Consider the following 25700-nt stretch of genomic DNA (forward strand, 5'->3'; position numbering starts at 1 on the left):
AAACAAAACTAAGGACATGTTTAAGAAAATAAAGCAGATAATCTTCGTACCAAACCATAATGCCATCAAAAATGAGAACCTGGAGTCCTGCTCACAGACAAGACATATTGAATAGATGGAGGGAATACTGCAAAAATCTGATGATGAAGGAGGATGTAGAGAAATCACCAACACAAGTGAAATACAGTTTTGAAAAAGGACCTGACATACTCAGAAGTGAAGTGGAAATAACAATAAGAAGACAAAAGTCATAAAGTCACTGGTATACATAATAATACACCCATCGAAATGATTTGAGCCCTAGACGACATCGGACTGGAGATAATGCACCGAGTCTACCAAAAAATATAAGATTTATGCACGTGGCCAGAGGACTGGACAACATCAATAGATATTCACTTTATAAAAAAGAAGCAAGAGACTTGCAGCAACAACTACCGCATAATAGCACTAATCATACGTTGCAGTAAAATCATATCACAAATAATACTAGCATGGACAAAACTATTTCTACTATCTAGAAGGACAGGCAAGTTCCGTCCCGTGCCGCAAGGAGCGGCACTATGATGCGAGCAAATTTTGAACATAAGGCAGATCGAAAAATCCAAGCAATTTAACATCACGACATATATGTGCTTTATCGATTATAACAAAGCTTTTGATCTGGTGAATTGGAAGAACGTATGGCAAGTTCTCTAGTTCTAGTAAGAAGTTCTAATTCTAGTAGGTTAGAGTGAACAAGAAATTAACTGCACATTTCTGTGTTACTAAGGGAACGAGGCAAGGCTGCATACTAAGTCCAATTCTATGTAATATGTAATAAGCGAAAGGAAGATTTTCAATCTGAGATATGCAGATGACCCAACCATTTTCGCAAATCCTGACGTGCCAACCATTAGATAGAATAGAAAACATCAGTATAGAGGCAAGTCTCAAAATAAACAAAACAAAGACAAGGATCATGGTAATAGGATAGAGCAAACAACTAAAATCAACTAACAGAAATAAATAATATCGCCATTATAAACCAGCTTTTGTATCTGCAATAACTAACTAGCCTAAATCTGGAAGTCACGAAATCATTGTAGCGACCAAAATGAGACTGGTCATGAGAGTCAAAATGAGACATGCCTAGTCTTAATAATGTTCCTCTATGTGACGGAGGGTCGAACTCTTAAGGAAACTGACAAAAAGAGCATAGATGCATTCGAGATGTATTGCTGAAGAGGTCTGTTCAGAATTCCTTGGACAGCTCGCAGAACAAATGTGTCAATAATAGGCTATTTTAGACATGTCTCTCGATGAAACGTTCTTGAGAAGCTTGCGATACAGGACGGGGTGGAAGGTAAAAGAAGTCTGGAGATCTCCCACAATCTTGTGGTATTTACTCCGACCACATTGTCGCAACAACTGCCGTTCCACTAACAGAATGTGCAAGACTGACGGAAAACCGGGTAAAATGGAGAAGCATAGGCAAGACGAATTTATGCTATCACGATACCTGTGTCAGATTAGCGACTAAGAAGAAGAAGAAGAAGAGTTCGAATAAAGTAATTGCTCATGATACAATGATCGTGCACATCTATTACATTTGTTCTACTCATCTTGGTATAGTTAGCATGGGCATCGCAATATGGTTCAACGGGAAGCTGATGTCCATCTCCCTAGGGATTCGACAAATTAAAAAATGAAAGCGAACCAATTTATTTACGTATTTCACATCTGTCAAAACACAATTAAAATTAAATATAAGTTTTATTTACTGGAGATTTACTTAGATTTATACACTTATAGACTAGATATATTTTTTATTAAATAAAGAGTATTTTAATATTGCATTTCTTTAAAATGGTTGTTTAAAAAGTGATTATGCAAAGTAAAAGTAGTAAAAGGGTATGTTAGTATGCAAACTTTAATCGCAAGTATCTACAAGAAGATTTGCCACTATCTACTAGAGACATAACAAAGTCTGATTTTGAGTATTCACCAAATCAGAATATGAAGCATAAAAGACAAATCTTATATCCAACTATTCTTTCAATCCTTGTCAAAGCAAAGTCCTGATAAATAAATTTAAAGAAAAGTATTCTTTTTAACTACAATTTTAAGCATTGCTTTAGTACAGCTACCAGCAAGGGGACACTAATAAGTTTCAAAGGTATTTTGTTAATTTTGCTAAATTTTCTTGATTGCCATATGCAGAGAAGCACATATGACTAAGAGAGCCACGTCTATAAACTGTTCACAAAAATAATAATAACGAGACTTGAGAGAAAAAAAAACTGGATTTCTATCAACCTCTAGAGTAGAGGGGCTTCCTAAACTTGTAACAAATGACCATCTGCAAAGCATAAAAACTGATTGAAAAAAGCATCGAATACAAAAGATCATTGGTCCTTGCTTTTGTAGACTTTCAAAAGGCCTCTGATACGTTAGAGCAGATTACGGTCCTCCGTGCAGTACAGGAATATCGGGTGGAATCATAGATACTCAAAGCTCATTTATAATATCATATAAAGCTTCATGAAAATACTAAATGCAATTAAATCGATGGGAAAACACGATATCGCCCAAATGCTTTATAACAGTCTGGAAGTATGCTTTTAAGAAACTGAATTGGGAAACCAAGCACCAAATGTGAATGGTCCAAACTTTACAAATCTACGTTTTGCAGATGATAGAATTTTGCTATCAGATACATGTGCTATAAGAAACCTGTCCTCATGTAGGGCTAAAACAAAATATATGACAAATTTATAAGATGAAGGTAAAAAAAAATCTTATTTTTATAATATATAATCTTAATTTTTCACAAAAATACCTATTTTTATTTTGTGACGTCCCAATAGGCACGATCAATTATTATTATAAAAGAACTAAGGTTCTTACATTAGTTAAAACAAAAATGTTCACATATACTATGGCTAAGAGATGACAAACATACACCTCTGAAAAATTTCTTTAAAAAACATACACCTGACAACACAGTTAAAACGAAATGAAAACAATCTAAAAATCATAAAACTATATAAAAATCATATAAAGAAATCTTATCTCTTAAACTCACGGTTAAAATCTTATTGCGTATACCAAAAATACTAGGTAGTCGGGTGTAATTTGAATTGCAGATTGTTGTTACAATAAATTAATAAAAAATAAAAAACAAGTGGCTCTAGCAATGGAAAAGTAGAGTGACATAGCATTGGAAAAATGAACAAATTTGACCCAATTTTAAGTAAGCAAATTTTAACATAAGGCGAAAATTAGGGGGGAGGGGGTTACAAGAACATTAGAAAATTACTAGTCAACCAATATTTGAATCAAATTGTTTGAACGGTGTCCGGTTTCCATCATATGTTTTGCAAATAACGACTCAGGATTATTTTGCCTAATGCTCCTATCATGTTTAATAAACCTGATCTTAAAACTACGCTTGGTTCGACCCTCATACAAACAACCACACTCATAAAGAAGTTTATAAATGCCTTTACAGTTTAAATTATCTGTCCGATCCTTACTATTAACCAAAAGACCACCTAGGGTATGTTTAGTTCTAAAAGCAATATCAACATTAAGAAAGGAAGAACCCTCTGTATTTTATATGAAACAGGCCCGTTATATGTTATGAAAAATATTTTGTTTTGGGTTGATCATCTAAAATTATTTGACTATTATTTTTTATTATTTAATTATTTAATTTTATTATTTAATTATTAAATTTTTTTTTTAATTAATTTAAATATTTTATTATTTAATTATTAGGAATATAGGCGTTTTTGGATGCATTACGCAATAGACAACTCTATCTACCCTCAGCCGACATCGAAACCTCCAAATCTCTATTCACATAGTTATTTAAGGCGGCTTTCCTCTGTGAAAAGGGGTGGAATGACTCACTATGGATAATTGTACCAGTGTGACAAGGTTTCCTATAAATTTTAAAAACGTGCCCATTATTTATGTTTTTAATACATAAGTCTAAGAAGGTTATTGATTTATTAGTTTATGTTTCTAGTGTAAATTTTATTTTAGGATGGATGTTATTAATAAGACACGAAATCATTTAGAGTAAAATACAATTTCTTTAAAATACATTCCACAATAAAATACAATCATCTACGTATCGATAATAAGAGTATTATAAAATATTTAAATTATTTAGAATAGTATTAGATTCAAAGTAGTTCATAAAAGTGTCAGCTAATAGAGGAGAGCCCATTGCAAGACCATCGCTATTCGACTACGGTGATGTGGTTTATGGTTCATCTTTGACGATGCAATTAGCACACCAAATACAAAAAATACAAAACAGCTGTATGCGTTTTTCTTACAATATTCCATTTAGAGAACATATTAAACCTCATTTAAATAATAAAAATATCCTTAATATGAGTTACCGTAGAAAACTTCATTTTTATACTTTTTTACATAGAATCTTAAAAACTGGACAACCCTCATACCTTGCAGCGTTATTTAATCCATTTTTACATCAGCATCATACAAGATTTGTTAATAAATACAGGGTACCTCAACATCGCACTGCAGCTTTTCAGAAATCTTTTACATTTATAGGGATTAAATTGTGGAATGATTTACCAGATGAAGTAAAGGAATTTACTTATAAAAGATTCCTAAAATACGCTAAGCAATTTCTTATTAATGAGCAAAAAAAATTACCTACATTTCTTCCAAGCCATGCGTGCTGTGCTGTTGTCAGATTTTCCCGCAAAAATAAAATAAAATAAAATAAGATAGGATATCCTGTGAAATTAATATATTTACTGTTAACTGCCCTTGTTTTGTCTCGCGCACGCCTTTCGCCCTTTTTTCTGCCATTTGCTGTTCCATTGAAAATTTTATTGACTTATTTACTTATTTATGTATAGTTTAGGTGATACAGGGTAACCGCGCACAAATTCACATGATTTGTGTATTTTGTGTTATCGGCCACTATGGTCGCGCTGTAGTCCTTTTTGTCCTTGGGTTATATAGTATATAGTTGTAAAATTGATTGTGTATAATTTGTATATGTATATATTGGTCAAATAAAGAAGTTTGATTTGATTTGATCTTCCTGAATGTATGTTTCATCGTTGATATTAAAGACATTTTGTTTAAAACATACTTCTAACAGGTCTAAAATCTCTTGCACTTATCACTATCGGTTAGCCTAGAACTAACCAATTTATTTTTAATAACATTAACCACTTCTCGTATGGGGATGTTAGTGAAAAGGTTTGTTACATCTAAAGATGAAAAAGGCATTTGTTGGAATCTCTATGCCTTTAATTCTCTCTACTAGCTGTATGTTATTTTTAATCGTGTGAGAAAAATTGCTCTTGAAGTTCAAGAGAATGATATTAGAAACAAAATTGGAAATTTTAAAGAAATGTACGTTTGTCGTATCTTAGCCATAGTATTTGTGACAATTTTCGTTTTAACTAATGTAAGTACCTTAGTTCTTTTATAATGATAAGTGAGCGTGCCTATTGGGACCTAACGCATTTATGCCCCCTTTTTGATTTTTAGTCCACGACCTGATGATGCGATAAATTTTATAATCGCGAAACCGGTGGTCACAAAATAAAAATAGGAATTTTCTGGAAAAATGAGACCTTTTTTTACCTACACCTTATAAATAAAACCCCAGGATATGGACATCACTCTACAAAATATGAGAAATTTAGTTCCCAGTGTAGTAGCTCTGATGAACAAGTATAATTAGAGACTTTCAAATGCAAACTTGCTTGAAAAACGAAAGCTTCGTGGTGATTTAATTTTTACATTCAGAATCCTTTATAATTATTTGGGCTGTGATCTAAACGAGCTATCTGAAAGAAATCGGGCTATTTGACTTCCCGGTCACACTTTGAAATTAAAAAAACAGATGTATAAAACAAAAACACGTCAAATGTTTTTGCCTAATAGAATGTTCGATGTTTGGAATTCGTTACCGTAGATGTCATAACTGCTCCTTCAGTAAACTGTTTTAAGAATCGTCTGGACAAATTGGACATATCTAGTGTTTAAATTTGGAAGCTGACATTTGAAGATTTATTAAAATCTATTGTAATGCCTACTTAGTTCATAGAGCTATACAGAATGTAAATTATTGGCTTTTATCTAATAAAATAAAATAGTAAATAAAAATTATGTTGGTCATGAAATCCAAATTCCAAGAGACAACCAAACGTGCTAAATGAAAAGAAGAATAATACTATCTTGGGCAGCCTATGGAAAGCTTGTGCGAAAGTCTTTAAAAGCGACATGCCACATTGTTTAAAGAGAAAGGTGTTTAATCAATCTGTGTTTCCGGTCATGACCTATGAACCTGAAACCTAATACCAGCAAGTTATAAGAAACTTAGGGTAACAGCGCAAGATGGACAATCTATGCTCGGGATGTCATTGCGGGATCATATAAGAAATAAAGATTTACAAAGCAGAACAGGCGTCACAAATGCAGTTATCCACATTGGCAAATTCAAGTGGAAGTGGGCTGGACAAGGCTGGAATGACGGACAGGAGATTGACAAAAAGGCTGCTCAAATGAAGACCCGTGCTTGGATAAAACAAGTAAGTTAGACATGTTGGACGGACAATCTAAAAAGATGTGCAGGCAACTAGAGATAAAGAGCTCAACATAGAGAGGAATGGGTAGAAATGGGGGAGGCTGTAGTAGTGGACACTGAGAGCTGAATGATGATGATGAGACTTTTTATTGTATTTAGCTGATTTAGAGATTTATTTAACTCTCCAATTATGGCTCTCAGCACATGCCTAATATATGAATATCTTCTGATATTAAAACATTTTGATCTATTTTGCTAGACGCTGTAAATTTTTTAAAATAAAATTTAAGATCCACTGTGTCAAAAGATTCTACAAGCACCGTCATTTATTTCAAGACCAACTAACTGAAGCAAGAAGATTCCCTCTGGTTTGTTTTTTTTAGAGCTATCTTACATTTTTGGCTTTAAGTTTTTTTATTTCCTCTCTTAAGACTTCGCATTCGCAATGAAGAGTGTCTTTGTCTTTTTTGGCTTTTTTTTCTGCCGCTTTCAGTTTCTTTTTAAGCTCGTCCCTTTCTTGTAACTATAGTAAAAGATACTAATTTTACCTATAAATCATATTAAAATAATTAAAAAAAAGGTCTTACAAATGACTTAAATTGAGCATCTAGTTCTTCCACGTGGTGTTTATCTACGCTAAGGGTCTCTTTTAGGGTGGTGTTTTCAAGGTTCAGTTTATCTATCTGTAATTATTTATTATTGTAAAAATATTATAGATTTAAAGTGAGTGGTAAGTACCTTACTTTGGAGACTGGACTTTTCTTGTTCCGATAGAAATGAAGTCTAAAAATATGGATTTCTGATTAATAATCACTGATAAGACTATTTATTGCAAATGAATTAAAACACTATAGTTTGCCTTAGTGTGAACAGGTATATTTAAAAAAAATAAGCTATTTCAAGGTGTTTTCCAATAAAGTTTTAACATGCGCCAGAGTCTCTTGAAATTTTATTATGTCTTCCTGGTTGACTACTTCAGGTTTCATTTCAGTCTAAAATTAAGAATTTTGGGACTCAACAAGTAATTTTCCAGAAAATAAATTTACCACAGATAAAGCCCTTTCTTCTAGCAATTTTAACCCCTTATCGACATTATAAATTCGTATAATTAAAGTTTTAATCAGCTCAAACTGCTCTAATAATAAACCATCTTTAAACCTAATATGTTCCTTCAGCTCATCAATTTTATCTATTTTTTCATCCTATAAAAGCAAACTTCACTTTTTTTATCGATAAAGAAACTTTAACTTACCGACGTATGATTTGATTTTCGCTTTTCAAAACATGTTTCTAACTGGGAAGCTATTAGAGTCAGGTACTTGGAAGTCACCTAAAATGGAGTGTGCTACTACACCGCCCTGTATTAATTTCGTTTTTTTTTTTTAATTTTTTACAGGATGCGTATATCAAGATTTACTTCAGTTTTTAATTATGCGGACAAAACTTATTAACGTATAAATGCAAAACTACGAAGGCAAAAAGTTAAATGTTGCCTCGTAGCAGGTTTTAAAGAGTCACTTATTTCATCAAGTAAAATGAAAGTTATACAAAAAATAAATATGAATTTGTTTGTGTAAATTCGTTACTTATTGAGATTTTTCCATATTTTTTTTAAATTCAAATATACAGGGTGTTTCTTAACCTATACGCATAAACTTGGGAAATTATTGCTAATGATAAATAATGACTAATAGTGAAAAAAAAATTAAGTAAAATATTTTTAGTTTCTGAGATAATTCTTTTTTTTTTCACAAAAATGTAATAACTTTATCAGGTGGAATTTTGTTTTCAAATTAAGAAGTAAACAAGTCCGGATGATGTTTATTATGTTTAGTAGTACCTACTTTGCTATCAGTTGATACAGTTGTGGTCGTATTTCGTTTTTTATTAAAATTACGCCGTATAATTTTTCAAATGAGGAACTAATGGACATGTTACTGGCATACGGGGAATCAAGACAAAACAGTGTGGCTGCAGCTAATCTTTATGCACAAAGGTTTCCTCATAGGTATCATCATCCATCGCGTGAAGCTTTTTTGCGTGTGGTTCAGCGGGGTAGAGAAACTGGAAATTTGCGGCCGAGGCCAGGGCAACATGGTGGAGCCATTAGACCTAGGTGCATTTTAAATCTGGAGAATTTGATTTTAGATATCATCGAAGAGCATCCTGACATAAGCACTAGAACAATTGCAACGCAATTTGGATTATCACCAGTCACAGTTTGGCGAATTTTAAGGCATGAATTACTGTATCCATTTCACGTCCAAAGGGTACAAGCTTTTCTTCCAAGGGATCATGAGCCTCGAGTAAACTTTTGCGAGTGGTTGTTACATCAGCAGCAGTTAAACCCAAACTTTACCAGGAACATTTTAGCTACGGATGAAGCAATTTTCACACGCAATGGTATTCACAATTTTCGCAACACGCATTTTTGGGCAGTTGAAAATCCGCATGTCATTCGACGAACAAACTTTCAACAACGATTTTCAGTAAATGTGTGGGCTGGAACTGTAAACGGAATACTTATTGGCCCTTTCATTTTGGATAATCGTCTAACTGGTGCTCTTTATTTACAATTCTTGCGACAAAATTTGCCGGTACTCCTTGAAGAAGTCCCTCTTCACATTAGGCAGAATTTGTGGTTTCTTCACGATGGTGCTCCACCATATTTTGCGCGACCAGTGCGACGGAATTTGGATCGAATGTGCCCCGAACGATGGATAGGCCGAGGTGGTCCAATTGGATGGCCTCCTCGATCACCCGACCTTAATCCGCTTGACTTTTATTTTTGGGGCCACCTAAAATCTCTGGTGTATGTAACCGAAGTTGACAATGAACAAGAATTAAGAAATCGGATATTTGCTGCCGCCGAGGAAATTCGACTACAACCTGGATTAGCTGCTGTCTGCAACTCTTGGATTAGGCGTGCTCAATTATATATTGAAAGTCATGGAAATAACTTCGAACAGTTACTATAATAGTTAAATAAACATTTATTTTGGAGAATTTACGTTTTTTTTTTTGAATTTTAATTAATAAGTCGTTTATCTCCGTAACTAAAACTATTTTACTAAATTTTTTTTTCACTATTAATCATTATTTGCCGTCAGCAATAATTTCCCAAGTTTATGCGTATAGATTAAGAAACACCTTGTATAACTAATAGTATTGGTATTATCCTTGTTTAAGAAAAAACTGCTATGGGATAGAGTGAAAGCTTAATTTTCTGCAGCTGTGCAGTTCATATTTTATTCTGAAAGGCTCCCATCCGAACATATAGGAGTTTAAGAATAACGTATTGTAAGACATATTAGATATTAAATACCTAATAACACTAAAACTTTGAGGCATAATCTGCAAAAATAAACATTAAAATTTAAAGAGGTAATATCCAGGGTGTTTCTAAAATATAGGCACTGTGGGTGGAACCCACTTCCATTTGGATGTGTTCGACCGCTAAGTATCTTTGTTCTATCGTTATTTGATTTTGCATGGCTATCTCAAGCAGGCAATTTGATAACTTGGTATTCCGGTTTTGGTATCCGCAACCATCGCTCCACATTATAATTTTAGCAAATTTATGCTTTTGTATTTCACTTAAAAGAAATTTGTGCATAATTGAACAAAAAACGTCACTTTCCAAGCCACCATTGGTTTCATGCCACAAAAAAAAAACGAAACATCAATTCATCGTTCGACTTGTAAAATGTCAAGTTGTGAAACTTTAGTTTGGTTTTAAAATACACTGCTGCTGCTTGTAAACGGGGACCCAACAAAACTGCCTGAATGTCTACAGTGTAAACGCAGATATTTCCATCATCGGATGAGTTGGTTAATTCTTTCTTTGTTTTTTTCTTCGCGCCCTAGATTTTTTCTCTCAATGTGAGCCTTATAAAGAAAATTTGTTAGGTTTCCATTTTTGTGCATTATGCATGAATTAGAATGATCTTTTTTAGGGGAAAAATATCAGGATTCATTGACCGAAATACTTTCAAAAATATTCCCCAAGAAGAATATTCTTTTTTATTTTCCTGTTCAAAGTTCTCACAAAACGCCCTAAATAAATCCCTGTAACTATTCCATATAGGTTCTAAGTACAGCTTTCTACTTGAAGATCTACAATAATGGAATTCTATTTTTGGTAAGTTTTCCTTAGAAAAAACATAAAAGTTTAATAATATTCCAAAAATGGTTCACGCAAAAATCTTTGGCGATCACTTCCTGAAGATTTGTCTTCATCAGGGGGAGAAGTTGGCGTTTTGATATTCCGATCATGAAGTATCTACTCTCTAACGGTTTTTTCACCAATGCCTAATGTTCCAAGGAACATTTTCTTACACACATGTTCGCATTTCTTCTTAAAATATAAAGATTTAAAGAAGTCCCCAAGTTGCACCAAACAAAACACAATTTTCAAGTCTTGGACCACTTAAAACGCTAGCCACTTGTGACAAATTTGACATAAAACAATTTGCAGTCAAATATTGTAATGTGTAGTCAGATATTCGGACTAGCGACATTGGTCGTATTGGTTAGAGGCGTTTTGCCGCTTTTTCATTGGTTGTTGACATACCGATTCCTTACAGGGTCATACAGCCACTGATATTGACTATTTTGGCTATATTAACACAAAACAGCTGTTTTTTGACATACGACTTATTGCAGTACGACGATAAGTACTTGATTCCTATGCCTTTTAGGACATTGAGTATTTGTATTTTTAAATTTTCTGTAAGATGGAAATCTTTTATATTAATGTATTTGTTTCTTTTTTATTTTTATTTCATTTTATTTGTAACTTGTGCCGTTTCCTAATTTTTATACAATTATTATTAGTTATATTTGATTTTGTTATATATTATGTTGTATCCGTTTTAACCCATAAAAATGCCATATGTTTGGTTTTTACCGATAAATTATATCAATTTAAAAGAAGTAGTAAATAGATTGGCAAGGGACTATAATTATAACAATTGGGAATAACGATAAATTAAATACAAAAAATTAAGCATATGTGACAAGTTCCATCTAAACTCAGAGGCAGAAGTCTTATAATGCTTATCTTCTTCTTACCAAAATTTAGCAAAAGAACATGGAAAATTTCACTTAGCATAGGATAAAAATAAAACTTGACTGATATTTGGTTTAAAACCATGAATTTTACCATGCTTAACACCTCAAAGACGTTATCACTTTTCTTATATTAAACCAACGTCACACCCTGTATATAAAACCTTCGCATTTTAATATGAACAGACACAAAAAACTGCAAATGTCCATGTTGTACTTTTAATAAACAATAAAGCTACAATATAAATAAGAGATATAAATACGAACTACTCTAAAACTATTTATCTCCCCTACCATTCAATTCCTCAAACGCGAAATCATTCAAAGTCTGCTTAGTATGGCCTAATGTAAATTTCGAACGAGGTTTTACAGGTTTAAGTAAGTTTTTCGCATTCACCAACATCAAATCACTCTCACTTTTACAAATAGGAATATTTTGTGGTTTAGATGTCATCAGTTTGCTCTTACATTTGACACAAAGGTCGGGGTGGTTTTTCGATTGACTGGGAACGACCGCGTTTTGTTCATAATTCACCTCCTTATGCACACTCCCCTCTTTCGTAATGTAAATTACGGTGTTTTTCCCTTGTTCCTTTTTGGAACTATGATTTACTATGATATAAGGCTTATGGTTTTCTTCTGATGCTTTTTTTTCGATTTTCGATTGGGATACTTGGGTGTGTTTATGGTCGAGGGATTTTTGGTTTAGGTTCAATGGTTTTTCTGGGACTGAAACCTAATTGGGAAAGGAACACGTGAGGGCGCAGGAGAAAAATAATGTAACTTATTTACCTGTTGCTTTAGTTGCTTAATTTCCTTTCGTAGCTCCCTAATAATGTCCTCTTTAAAAGCGGTTTGTTCATCGGCTTGTAAACAACGATCTTCCAATATTTGAACGTCTTTTCTTAATGCAATTATCTGGTCATATTTTAAAGCTACTTCTTCTGTGAGAGCCTGTCTTATGTCGATCATATCCTACAAAAATAGGAAAATTAGGTTAATGAAATTCGAGTCAAAAGTGGGTTACCTTTGCTACATAAAACGTCTTGCTCAAGTCAGCAAAGTCAACTGATAATAAAAACTATATAGACTTATAAAAAATAAGTCTTTAATTAAACTAAGCTATTTTGCGAAAATATTCAAAAATAATTTGAATAAAACAACGCGTCAGTATTTGATAATATGAATATATCGGGAAATCATTTTAATCCTGGGACTAAAGGGTAAATACTTTTCTTTAAAGTAGTAGACTTTCAAAAATCTACCTTAAACGCGTATTTTAATTTAAACAAAAAATAAGTTAAAAGGAAGAAACATTAGGATATTATATAGACGCATAATAATATATATTTTTAAAAAGTGATTTTAAGTTAAATCTGTGAGCAAAGGTTGAAATAAAGGTTCAAAATCTTTTATACAGGGTGTTCAACAAATAAACCGACAAAATTTTTTGGCATATTCTTGGGGTCATGAAAGCTTTTTACCCTAATACCTTGGGTCCTAAAAGTTACTGTTATCAATATATGAGTTTTTTATTGTTTTCAAATTACTTAAAGTCAGCAGTTGAGCAGTTAGCAGTTACTTAGCAGTTGAGCAGTTTAGCAGGTAGGTAAACCATCAGATATAGTAGTAGGTAAGTCATCAGAGGGCTCATCCTCATCCCTCTCCTCAAAATTTAAGAAACCCATATCCCATGAAAAACTCGATTCAAAAGGCATTAGTACCTCGAAACTATCCCTAAAAACCAATCCAGACCCGGACATGCCAAGGGGATCTGGTGAGGCTTGTGGAGAAGCGAAAGAGGGAACTCGAGCTGGAGGTTCAGGGCAAAGATCATAAAATAAATGAACTAAACAATAAAATAGCAACGTTTGAAGAGCAATTAAATAAAATAATAGCTGAAAACCAATATTTTAAAAGTCAGATCTCTGTCCTGACCCAAAGGCTCGAAGGGATGACAAAGGAGAACGAAACACAAATAGAAAATAATAAAAATCTCACCGCACACTTAAGGGCGATGGAGGAACGCATTTGAAATAAAAATAACACCGAACAACCCAGAAAACGCGCCAGGGAAGAGGCAGGTGTTACGTCGCCCCCACAGGGTGACGAAATGGCTGTCACCGACCAAGAGGGTACACAGCAAAACATAAATGAAAACGAGATGGCATCCACCTCGGGTGTGGTAGTGAAAAACAAAACAAATAATGAAGACGTTAATAAAGATTTAAAAAACCCACTTTTTATGCCTCTGAGCGGGCTATCAATGGCAGGGAAGAGAAAGAGTGCTGAACACACCCTTTCTAAAGTACCTAAAGTTGTTATAAGGGATACAAAAAACTGAGCTCATAAGTATAAAATAATAGTGGAAAATAACATTAAATTTACAAAAATTCAAAAAGAAAAGTTGGGGTTAGCAATCTGTCCTGTCACCCCACAGGACCACAGGAATCTGACGAAACTCCTCAAGGAGAGAGACATTGAGTATAATTCCTTCTTCCTGGAGGAGGATAGAAAGTTGAACATGGTCCTCAGAGCGTTTGACCACAACTTTGACCTTGAGGAGATCAATAATGAATTGGTCCAAATGGGCTTTACCCCTGAAGAGCTTTCCTGATTTTAGACGGGGCCGGGGCGAAAAAGACAAACTGATTTGATAAGATTTCTTGTTCCTAAAGAGCAAGATGACATTTTCAAGGTTGAAACTCTCCTGAATATCAGGGTACGTGTTGAGATACTAAAGTCCTTCACTATTGACTGTGTAAAACAAGTGGGGCAGTGCCATAAATCTAAGAGTTTGGGCACTCCATGAGCATTTTGATCCTGGGACTAAAGGGTAAATACTTTTCTTTAAAGTAGTAGACTTTCAAAAATCTACCTTAAACGCGTATTTTAATTTAAACAAAAAATGAGTTAAGAAGGAAAGAAACATTAGGATATTAAATAGACGCATAGTAATATATATTTTTAAAAAGTGATTATAAGTCCTAAATTAAATCTGTGAGCAAAGATTGAAATAAAGTTTCAAAATCTTTTATACAGGGTGTTCGGCACATAAACCGATAAAATTTTTTGGCATATTCTTGGGGTCATGAAAGCTTTTTACCCTAATACCTTGGGTCCTAAAGGTTACTGTTACCAATATATGAATTTTTTAATGTTTTTTTCTCAAATTACTTAAAATGTCGCCTTTAAAACCTTTAAAAACTTTTTTATTAGTGAAAATAAAATTACGATTTTTGAAAAATAATATTCCCTAATCTATGGTATTTAAATAGTTAACAGCTTTTGTACAAACAAACAAACAAGTAACAAAGTTTTAATTTAAAAAAAGTAGCAGGAGTTAGGAGCTTCATTACATTTTAATTAATTGCCTTTTTCACAGTATGCTAAACATTGATAATAAAACATAATATTTGCTTCAAATAATAGGTAATCTGTCAGAAGATAAGAATTGGTCAGAAATTAATTTTAAATCGTTAAAAAATTTAAAATCGTAATTTTATTGTCACTAATAAAAAAGTTGTATGGTTTTAAAGGCGATATTTTAAGTAATGAGAAAAAACATTAAAACATTCATATCTTCGTTACAGTAACTTTTAGGACCCAAGGTATTAGGGTAAAAAGCTTTTAAATGACCCCAAGAATATGCCAAAAAATTTTGTCGGTTTATGTGCCGAACACCCTACATAGGTTTGGCCTACAAAATTGTAAATAAGTGCGTAAAATCTTTTTTTCAATAGATTAATGGATATGGGAATAGATTTTTGTCGATATTTTTCCGTAATATGCAAAGTTAAAAACAAAAAAAATTCAAAACTGATATCACGGTACTTATTTATTCAAACAAATGAAAAATATCAAATATATACCAAGTTGGGCAAATGACACTGAAAGCATTAGGTTTAAAAATATTTTATTAGGTATTAAAAATATATGTACTAAGTAATCTGTGATATTATTATATTTTTTTTAATTTTCGAAAAAAGGCAGCTTAAACAGATATTAAAATAAAATTATAATGAAATGGAAAACTTGGCCGTCAAATATGATAAATCGTATTCAATGAGGTTTCTATTGTTCAAAAAGTTTTCTTATACACTAAATACAAGAGGAATATTGACATTTTGTAGAATTTACATTCTAATAATCGTAGCATTTTAGGTACATACAAAGTTAATCATTTACAAATATTATAATATATGCTTATCTCTGTATGATATATATCTATACAGGGTGTGCCAACAAGGTGTACGGCTAAGATAGCGCCTTAACTATACGAGGTAGAGCAAAAAGTTCTCCAGCAAAGTTGTAGGGTTGACAAAAACCTACGAACTAAAAATATTTTTATGTATACTGGGTGCGTCATAAAAAAGTTACTACAAAATATGATTTTTTTTTAAATGGTACGCCCTGTATATTATGGTACTAAAATGTGAGGCAAAAAGATTACTTTACTTTGGTATAACGTTTTTAAAATTTCCGTGCGGCGTTGCAACATAATTAATTTTTTTATATTATTTTTTGCCTTTTAGAGGGTTTGTATAAAAAATCCTAATTAACTTAAAATTTATTCTGCGCCTATGAAACTTGTACCACAGTTAGTCTAGGGTACCTTCTCTTGGCTGACTATGATAATTTGTACTTTTTTAATATAATATGTCATGAAAGCTTTTTACCCTAATACCTTGGGTCCTAAAGGTTACTGTTACCAATATATGAATTTTTTAATGTTTTTTTCTCAAATTACTTAAAATGTCGCCTTTAAAACCTTTAAAAACTTTTTTATTAGTGAAAATAAAATTACGATTTTTGAAAAATAATATTCCCTAATCTATGGTATTTAAATAGTTAACAGCTTTTGTACAAACAAACAAACAAGTAACAAAGTTTTAATTTAAAAAAAGTAGCAGGAGTTAGGAGCTTCATTACATTTTAATTAATTGCCTTTTTCACAGTATGCTAAACATTGATAATAAAACATAATATTTGCTTCAAATAATAGGTAATCTGTCAGAAGATAAGAATTGGTCAGAAATTAATTTTAAATCGTTAAAAAATTTAAAATCGTAATTTTATTGTCACTAATAAAAAAGTTGTATGGTTTTAAAGGCGATATTTTAAGTAATGAGAAAAAACATTAAAACATTCATATCTTCGTTACAGTAACTTTTAGGACCCAAGGTATTAGGGTAAAAAGCTTTTAAATGACCCCAAGAATATGCCAAAAAATTTTGTCGGTTTATGTGCCGAACACCCTACATAGGTTTGGCCTACAAAATTGTAAATAAGTGCGTAAAATCTTTTTTTCAATAGATTAATGGATATGGGAATAGATTTTTGTCGATATTTTTCCGTAATATGCAAAGTTAAAAACAAAAAAAATCAAAACTGATATCACGGTACTTATTTATTCAAACAAATGAAAAATATCAAATATATACCAAGTTGGGCAAATGACACTGAAAGCATTAGGTTTAAAAATATTTTATTAGGTATTAAAAATATATGTACTAAGTAATCTGTGATATTATTATATTTTTTTTAATTTTCGAAAAAAGGCAGCTTAAACAGATATTAAAATAAAATTATAATGAAATGGAAAACTTGGCCGTCAAATATGATAAATCGTATTCAATGAGGTTTCTATTGTTCAAAAAGTTTTCTTATACACTAAATACAAGAGGAATATTGACATTTTGTAGAATTTACATTCTAATAATCGTAGCATTTTAGGTACATACAAAGTTAATCATTTACAAATATTATAATATATGCTTATCTCTGTATGATATATATCTATACAGGGTGTGCCAACAAGGTGTACGGCTAAGATAGCGCCTTAACTATACGAGGTAGAGCAAAAAGTTCTCCAGCAAAGTTGTAGGGTTGACAAAAACCTACGAACTAAAAATATTTTTATGTATACTGGGTGCGTCATAAAAAAGTTACTACAAAATATGATTTTTTTTTAAATGGTACGCCCTGTATATTATGGTACTAAAATGTGAGGCAAAAAGATTACTTTACTTTGGTATAACGTTTTTAAAATTTCCGTGCGGCGTTGCAACATAATTAATTTTTTTATATTATTTTTTGCCTTTTAGAGGGTTTGTATAAAAAATCCTAATTAACTTAAAATTTATTCTGCGCCTATGAAACTTGTACCACAGTTAGTCTAGGGTACCTTCTCTTGGCTGACTATGATAATTTGTACTTTTTTAATACAAGGTGTTTTTAAAGAACTTTCAAACTTGCTGAAATTAAATACGCAATATCTCAAATTTTTCAAATGGAACACCCTGTATATTTTTATCTAATTAAGTTTGTCTCTCAAATACCTTCATTTTTTATTTAATATGTCCTATAGCTGAACCAAGTACTTTTTGAGATATTTTAACTTTTCTGTAAAATACTATGCATAAAACGGGTATTCTTTAAGTTTTGATCAAGATTGCTTAGAAAAAATTATTGAAGAATTAGAATTATTACTTTTCCTACAACTATTATTATTATTATTACATACTTGAAAAATGAACCAACACAATTATTCACCTAAACTGCTAAAAAAAACAGCAAAATTAAATTACATACTAGGTAGGTACTTACGTATTTTTGCATAAATGTACATCGTTACACTAATTTTAAATTTTAAAGATCAATTACAATTATTATAAATTGTGTTCAATGTGATCTCCTAAATTTTTTACGCAAGCGTTTACCCTTTTTGAGAATGAGTCATTAACCTTTTCCAACATAATTGGCGTGACTGAAAAATCTCCTGAATTTTATTTTTCATATTTTCACTTGTGGTAGGAGTTGTTTGATAGACTTTTTCCTTCACATATCCCCACAAGAAAAAATCCAGTTTGGTCAAATCTAGGGACCTTGTGGGCCAAGGGACCGACCCACCTCTCCCTATCCACCGGTCACCAAAATGTTCATTTAAAAAATTTCTAACAGCATGGCTATAATGAGCTGGAGCGCCGTCATGCTGAAACCAATTCCTATCTCGAACGTGGTCAGGCAACGTTTGTAGAAGGACATTAAAATAGTTTTGTAAAAAGTTTAAATACATTTCACCTGTAAGATGTCCATTAAAAAAGTGCGGTCCAATAACGTAATGTCCTATTATTCCTGCCCAAACATTAAGCGACCATCTATGTTGATGATGAATTTCTCGGGTGAAGAATAGATTGCTGGTGTCGTAATAATGAAAATTATGTTTATTAACAGTGCCATTATTATGGAATGTAGCTTCATCCGAAAAAAGCACAAAATTAAAAAATTCAGGCTGACGAATCTTATTTTGCGCCCACTGACAGAAAGCCATTCTTCTTTCATAATCCTGCGGAAGTAATTCCTGCAACAATTGAATATGGGAAGGATGGAATTTTTCGCTTCGAAGCATGCGAGATATTGATGTTGCACTAAAGGGTAATTCTTTAGCAAGCTGCCTAACGCTTTTATGAGGATCTTCAACGACACTTAAAGCTACTGTCATCCTGTTTTCCTCATTTGTAACTGGCTTCACCCGTTCATGTTTTCCATAAATTACACTTCCTGTTCTCTCAAATCTTTCTTTTAGTTTTTAAAACACTTGTGCTTGGGGATGTCTCCTTTCAGGATAAAGTTGCGCATAAATTCTAGATGCCAAAAGGCTACTTCTTTCAGCAGCTTCAAGGGCATATATCATATCAACAAATTCCTCACGAGGAAAATTCATATTGATTACAAAATGAACAATAAAAATTAAAAATCCATTAACTAACTCACTGATAATAATTTCTAAAATGGTTTATGAAGAAAAAACATTGATCTTGTCTGCTGCTGTCATAAAACTAATAATCTGACAATTATTATTTGACGTTTGAACCAATGTTTCTAAGCAATCTTGATCAAAACTTAAAGAATACCCGTTTTATGCAAAGTATTTTACAGAAAAGTTAAAATATCTCAAAAAGTACTTGGTTTAGCTATAGGACATATTAAATAAAAAATGAAGGTATTTTAGAGGCAAACTTAATTAGATAAAAATATACAGGGTGTTCTATTTGAAAAATTTGAGATATTGCGTATTTAATTTCAGCAAGTTTGAAAGTTCTTTAAAAACACCCTGTATTAAAAAATTACAAATTATCATAGTCAGCCTAGAGGAGGTACCCCAGACTAACTGTGGTACAAGTTTCATAGGCGCAGAATAAATTTTAAGTTAATTATGATTTTTTAAACGAACCCTCTAAAAAGCAAAAAATAACATAAAAAAATGAATTACGTTGCAATGCCGCACGGAAATTTTAAAAACGTTATACACCAAAGTAAAGTACTCTTTTTGCCTCACATTTTAGTAGCATTATATACTGAGCGCACCATTTAAAAAAAATCATATTTTATAGTAACTTTTTTGTGATACACCCAGTATACATAAAAATATTTTTAGTTCGTACGTTTTTGTCAACCCTACAACTTTGCTGTAGAACATTTTGCTCTACCTCGTATAGTTAAGGCGCTATCTTAGCCGTACACCTTGTTGGCACACCCTGTATATAATCTTTAAATAAAGAATACAAAACGAGGACGAATACTTTCCTGTTAATGGAACGAAATAAAGTTTTATGTCCTTGCTATAGAAGTTTACAGTAATCTGTAAATGAAAGAATCAAAAGAGAGTGCAAATTATGTAAATATTTATGTTAAAAGTAGTTTTCTAGCATATGCCCAATATACAGTGACAGCCAAAAGTCCGGAATAAATTCATTTAAAATTCAGGGGTATGTTCAAAAAAAAAACGCTCGGACACGTCGATTTTTATTTTTAGCTGCGGGTTTTCTTACTATAATTTTATGTATACAGGGTGATCCAAAAATAAGTTACGACCATCAACTTCAATTTTTGAAATGGAAATACCTATTTTTTATTCTGTATTCTTTAAGAACAGAAAATTCTAGACATATTTCATGTACAATGTCCTATACCTATCTTCATTTGTTTTTGAGTTATTGACAGTTGAAGATCGGCATATTTGCACTTTTGACATGTTATAAAATCCAAACGGTTAGACATAGACAAATGCGGTTTGCACTTTTAATCGAAGCTTTTTTAAAACCATCTGTTGACACTAGCTAGTAAGTATCAACAATCTGAGAAATTTACGGTTTAAATTATTGGGGCTGCCCAACGAATGACGTTAAAAAGATTTGACAGTAGTTGAAGCCCACAAAACAAATTGTGCAACTTACAGCCTCCTTGACAAGCTACAATTGTTATTATTGTCACTTGATACCGAGAATGTTATTGAATAGGTATTTATTGTAGGAAAATTTTCAAAAAGGTTTCATTTACTAAAATTGGCTCTGCAAAAAAAAATAATGGAATTTAAGACAATTTATACATTTTCGGAAAGGGGATTTAACAGGCTTTCATGTGAAATTAAAAAGTACAGGGTGTTACATTTAATATTTTTGAGAAATCGGCCTTTGAAAATCATCAATTTTTTTCCTCCTATTTCAGGTAAATTTTGAAACTTGGCAACACTGTCAAAAAAAAACTTTAAAAATATTGATAAAGTTCTGTGAAAACCGCACATTGTTGTCATTTTCCGTTCACGACTTATAAGCAGTTAAATGTGTCAGGTTATAGATGGAAACCCTGTATTATTTCAGACATTTGAAGGATATTTTTACGCCTTCCAGGGATTGCAATTTTTTTAAATATTTCCCAGGAATTTTGCGTAATTTTCTGTCTTCCACGCATAAAACGTAATTCTGTAAAATAAAATGGAAAATGACTTCAAATAATAAGGATGTAACTCTGAAGTAATGTGTGTGCACTACTACGGTATTGCATTGCTAGCATTTCTGTCTAACGTGTAATATAATAATAATTATGGTTTATTTATTCCCAAATTTACATGCTTATAAATGAAATAATACATAATAAAACTATGAACTATTCGGAATAATATTGACATATTTATTGACAGTTTAAATATTGTCTTGTCAGTTTATGCATACTGGCCTACTATGCGACAAATTTAGTTTTTTTTTTCCAAAAATTCAGGTTTTTAAAAATTAAAAATATTACTTGTTATACATCATTAAAAAGGAAATTTTGCAAAAATTTTAAAAATGCAAAAACCAAACATAGCGCCTATAAGAAAAAACAAAGTTGATGATGGTGGGCAAAAGACGAAACGTCGTATCAAAAATCTAAAACACCATCATGTAGCACAAAAAAAGTGGCCGCGCAAAAGTGCAAATTATTACAAAATCGGATAAGAAATAAACTCAAATAAAAAATAAAATCGATTTTTCAAAATTTCGTATTATTTTGAATATCTTCGGAAGTGAACATTCGGAATTTTAAATTTTTTTCAATTGCATATTGCTCAAAAATTCCCAAATTTGCCCCAATTTAACTATCTTCGTATCTCCTATAGAATACGGATAGATTACGGATCTCCATATTGAGGATCGAATTTAAAACACCCTTATAACAGCATCCTATGTAAAATACTATGGAATCCCATTATGTTAATTATTTCGCACCGAAACTTTATAATAATGTTACCTCAGACTATTAGGCGCGAAAAGAATGTGGGTAAATATCATGATACTATTACTGTCAAGATAAACCCACTTGGCGATGCAATTTCGTGTGACTTTGCGCATGACGTCAGTCGATGACAAAAATTCTGTTTGTCGGTTGGAAAAGCAGTATTTTAAAGCCTTTTTTTATTTAACATTACTTATTAAGTATTATTATATTTTGTTATATGAAATATGCTATGATTATTATAAAAGTATGTAAAATATTTTCTTAATAGTATGTAGGATTCGTGGATCCGTGCAAGGATAGTAAAGCCTTATATAATATAAATGCCTATTTTGGTTTTGGATAAGGTTTAAAAAACGATTTTTATTATTTAAGGTATTTTAATTTGAAAATAAATATACAGAATATGAAACGTCTGAAGGCTTGTTAATTAATAATAAATTAATAATACTTTATAGCCAAAAAAAAAAGGATTTATGGTTTTTATTTAACTTTTTTTTATGTTAGACGAATGCCTCTGCAGAAAAATATCAGTGACATAATATGTACATATTTTATTATGTTGTAAAAAAAATAAAACAAAAATAGAGGATTGATGTACAGCCTATTGTGACAATTAACTTTCATAAAATTGTGTGCGCTAAGTATACATATGAGTACCCATTGGTTGTTGGTAATAATAGTTTATTAAAATGGTTTTGTAATCCATTGTCGGCAAAGTTGTTGTCCTTTGGAAATCGGCAATCCGAAACTACCTTACTTTTTTTGTTGTTGTTGCTTGAACAACCCACAGCTGCACAGTACACCATGATAAAAAAAAATTTAATTATTATAATTTAATAAACTCTGCCATATTTGTCACACAAAATACACACAAAACAAATAAACCATGCCCTAACCCTAAATCCATCGAACATCTAAAGCAAAAACGAATATTAAAATGTATTAAAACTCTGTTCATGTATTAAAAGCTGTTCCTGGGGAAATTTGTCATCGACTGACAGGCGTGCGAGAGAGATAGGCTCATCTCATGCGCGTGGGTTTATCTTCTCGAGTATTAGTATCATGGGTAAATGTAGAAAACTAAGCTAAACTAAAATCCGTAAATTTTAAGAACAATTTCAATAATTGTACTGATGTATCACACAATATTATATTTTGGATGTTGAATAATATGAATATCTTTATTATACAAAGTTTATAACTTTAAGAGTATTTACAGTTTTCTAAAGAATTTTTGGAAATGATGCATTTATTATATTTTTCTAGCACATAGTACTGCATACCTAGGTACCAAATTTGCTTTCTTTTTATTTAATTACTGTGTAAATTGCTATATACTGTAAAAAAATAATTGCTAAAAAATATATTTATTTAAATACCTGCTTTAAAGTATCACACTCGATCCGTCTACTTTGCAATTCTTTAGCTAAAGCCTCCAAGTCGCCGAAACTATTGTAATAATTCACCCTCTGAGTAAGCTCATGAACTGTCCTAAAAATATTTCAAAAAACGGGTAAAAATCCAAATAATAAAAACAGTTTGTAAGTACCAACCTCTCTTTTTCATTAAGCATTTTCTCGCCCTGAAAAGAAAACCAGTTTAATGTATAGGCTTAATATTAACGGAAAATAGGATATAGCAGGATTGACAAATATTGCCGAAAAAAATCCAGTAGTACGCTTAACTTACTATTAATTAAATACGTTATTACGTCTTAAATACGTCTTTTAAACTATAGTTTTCTACCAAAGATTAAAGTACAATAAGATTTACTCGAAATAAGTTAGACGGGAAGTAAAAAAGGTTTATTATTAAGTCGAATTCAAAAGAAATCAACATTTAAAACAAAGTTTCTTTTTGCAATTTTTCGGGGATGGTGTTCGGGATTTCAGGATAGATTGGTTGGAATAATGGAAACAACAATCTCCGCTTTTTTGTCGGTTTTGATTGAAGAGCAATCTAGCAGTTTTACGCACCTCACTCAACTCTCCTTGATCTGGAAAACTAAAATAAAATCATATAAGTATATTGACTAATAAATAGATAAACTTACTTAAACTGATTCTTTGTATAGCATTTGCATTTAGGCCCCAATAGCTCGTCCCTAGTAATATTATAAAAGAACAAGCCATCGGTATTCCACTTTCCATCCTCCCTTATGCGTCTGATAAATTCAAGAACGTTTTTAATATCATCCTCCAGGTGAGAGATTTTCTGTAAAGGTTCTTCCAGTAAATCGACAGCAAAGTCATGTTCCCTATACTTTTTGATCACCTAATTAGTGAATAAGGCATGTTAGTATGTTGCTGTAACTAGTATGAACAACTTACTTGGTTTAGGTTTAATAAATTATTAGGATCGGACACTTTGGGAACATGGATTTTTCACTCAAGATGATTAAAAATAAGGAGGGAAACTTTCGTATTTTTATAAATAAGAAAACCACTCACCTGACAAAGGGATTCTGCGCTTTTTTGTAGTTTTTCTTCCAGATGTTGCACTCGTTCAGTCGCCTCAATTTCCAGTTCTTGTACTGCTTTAACCAGCATCTCATTCTGTTGTATCAAGTTTTTAATCCATTCGCTTTGCAGTCTTACTTTTTCCTAAGAAGAATGATTAGGAATTATAATATATTCTTTTCATTTATGAAAAAGATGTACTAAAAACTAATAGTGATAATTAAAGCAATCAAAGCAAAAAGTTCACCGAATTTGAAAGTAAACAAGATATTATTAATGCAGTCATGCATAAAAAAAAATGCAAATTTTAGAAAAAGCAGATCATAAAAAAATTAATCCATCAAAAAATGTGTCTTAACTATAAATAATTGTTTGCTGATATTCGTAAAGACTGTAAAGTTTTAGCAGAGAAATACAAAATTGACAACATAAAAAGCTTGGAGAACTTCATGACAAATACTAATCAGTTCTGGACCTATATGCATAGCAAGTGTAAGCATTACGACATGGAGTCAGACAACCACAAGCAAATAGCAAATGTGTTTAAAGAGCATTTTGCCAAGTCATATGTTGATACCTAATAATGACTGTAATATTCCTAGCTTTAAATGTAAAAAAAAAACATAAATATAAATACCTGTGATATTAGTTTATTAGACATTTTTAATGAAATTTAAAAAAAAAAAAGATTTAAAATTAAGTAGTGGGCCGGATGACAGCAGTTTTTATATATAAAATTCGCTTTGCTTTGTCACCTATCATTAAAAATTTTAACTATTTTTGCCTTATGGTGTTTTTGCTCATGAATGGAAAAACAGTTATACTACACCCATTTTTAAGTGACAATAGAACCCAAATTGAAACCTGCCATTCTATTTTCAAAATTTCCAAATCAATGGTAGCTTCAAAAATCTTTTTCCCAACAAAAAATATTATAATTCCTGAACAGCATGCTTTTATGTCGGGTAGGTCTACAGTACAGCCACAAATTTGATGGGGTCCTTAAAGTGTTTATTTTAGATGCCTAATCTAAAATAACCTTT

At 31.7% G+C, this 25700-nt stretch overlaps 1 protein-coding gene across 13 annotated transcripts in view; it reads right to left on the minus strand.

The window, feature by feature from the left end:
• Positions 1 to 25700, minus strand: part of LOC126743492 (uncharacterized) — a 50643-nt gene that overhangs the window by 22566 nt on the left and 2377 nt on the right. For 5 of the 13 annotated variants that reach the window (XM_050450599.1, XM_050450604.1, XM_050450609.1 and 2 more), the window contains 9 exons: positions 24649 to 24801; positions 24252 to 24472; positions 24175 to 24202; positions 23752 to 23780; positions 23578 to 23689; positions 12434 to 12616; positions 7310 to 7354; positions 7159 to 7254; positions 6966 to 7094 (listed from right to left, as the gene is read on the minus strand). In XM_050450599.1, coding sequence (XP_050306556.1) covers positions 6966 to 7094; positions 7159 to 7254; positions 7310 to 7354; positions 12434 to 12616; positions 23578 to 23689; positions 23752 to 23780; positions 24175 to 24202; positions 24252 to 24472; positions 24649 to 24801 — 996 coding nt within the window. Of the gene's footprint in view, positions 1 to 6965; positions 7095 to 7158; positions 7255 to 7309; positions 7355 to 7823; positions 7902 to 12109; positions 12318 to 12433; positions 12617 to 23577; positions 23690 to 23751; positions 23781 to 24174; positions 24203 to 24251; positions 24473 to 24528; positions 24802 to 25700 lie in introns of those variants that run through there. The other 8 variants (XM_050450601.1, XM_050450603.1, XM_050450611.1 and 5 more) reach the window with 8 other exon arrangements.

The sequence above is a fragment of the Anthonomus grandis genome, chromosome 13 (genome assembly GCF_022605725.1).
Source record: "Anthonomus grandis grandis chromosome 13, icAntGran1.3, whole genome shotgun sequence".
NCBI lineage: Eukaryota > Metazoa > Arthropoda > Insecta > Coleoptera > Curculionidae > Anthonomus > Anthonomus grandis.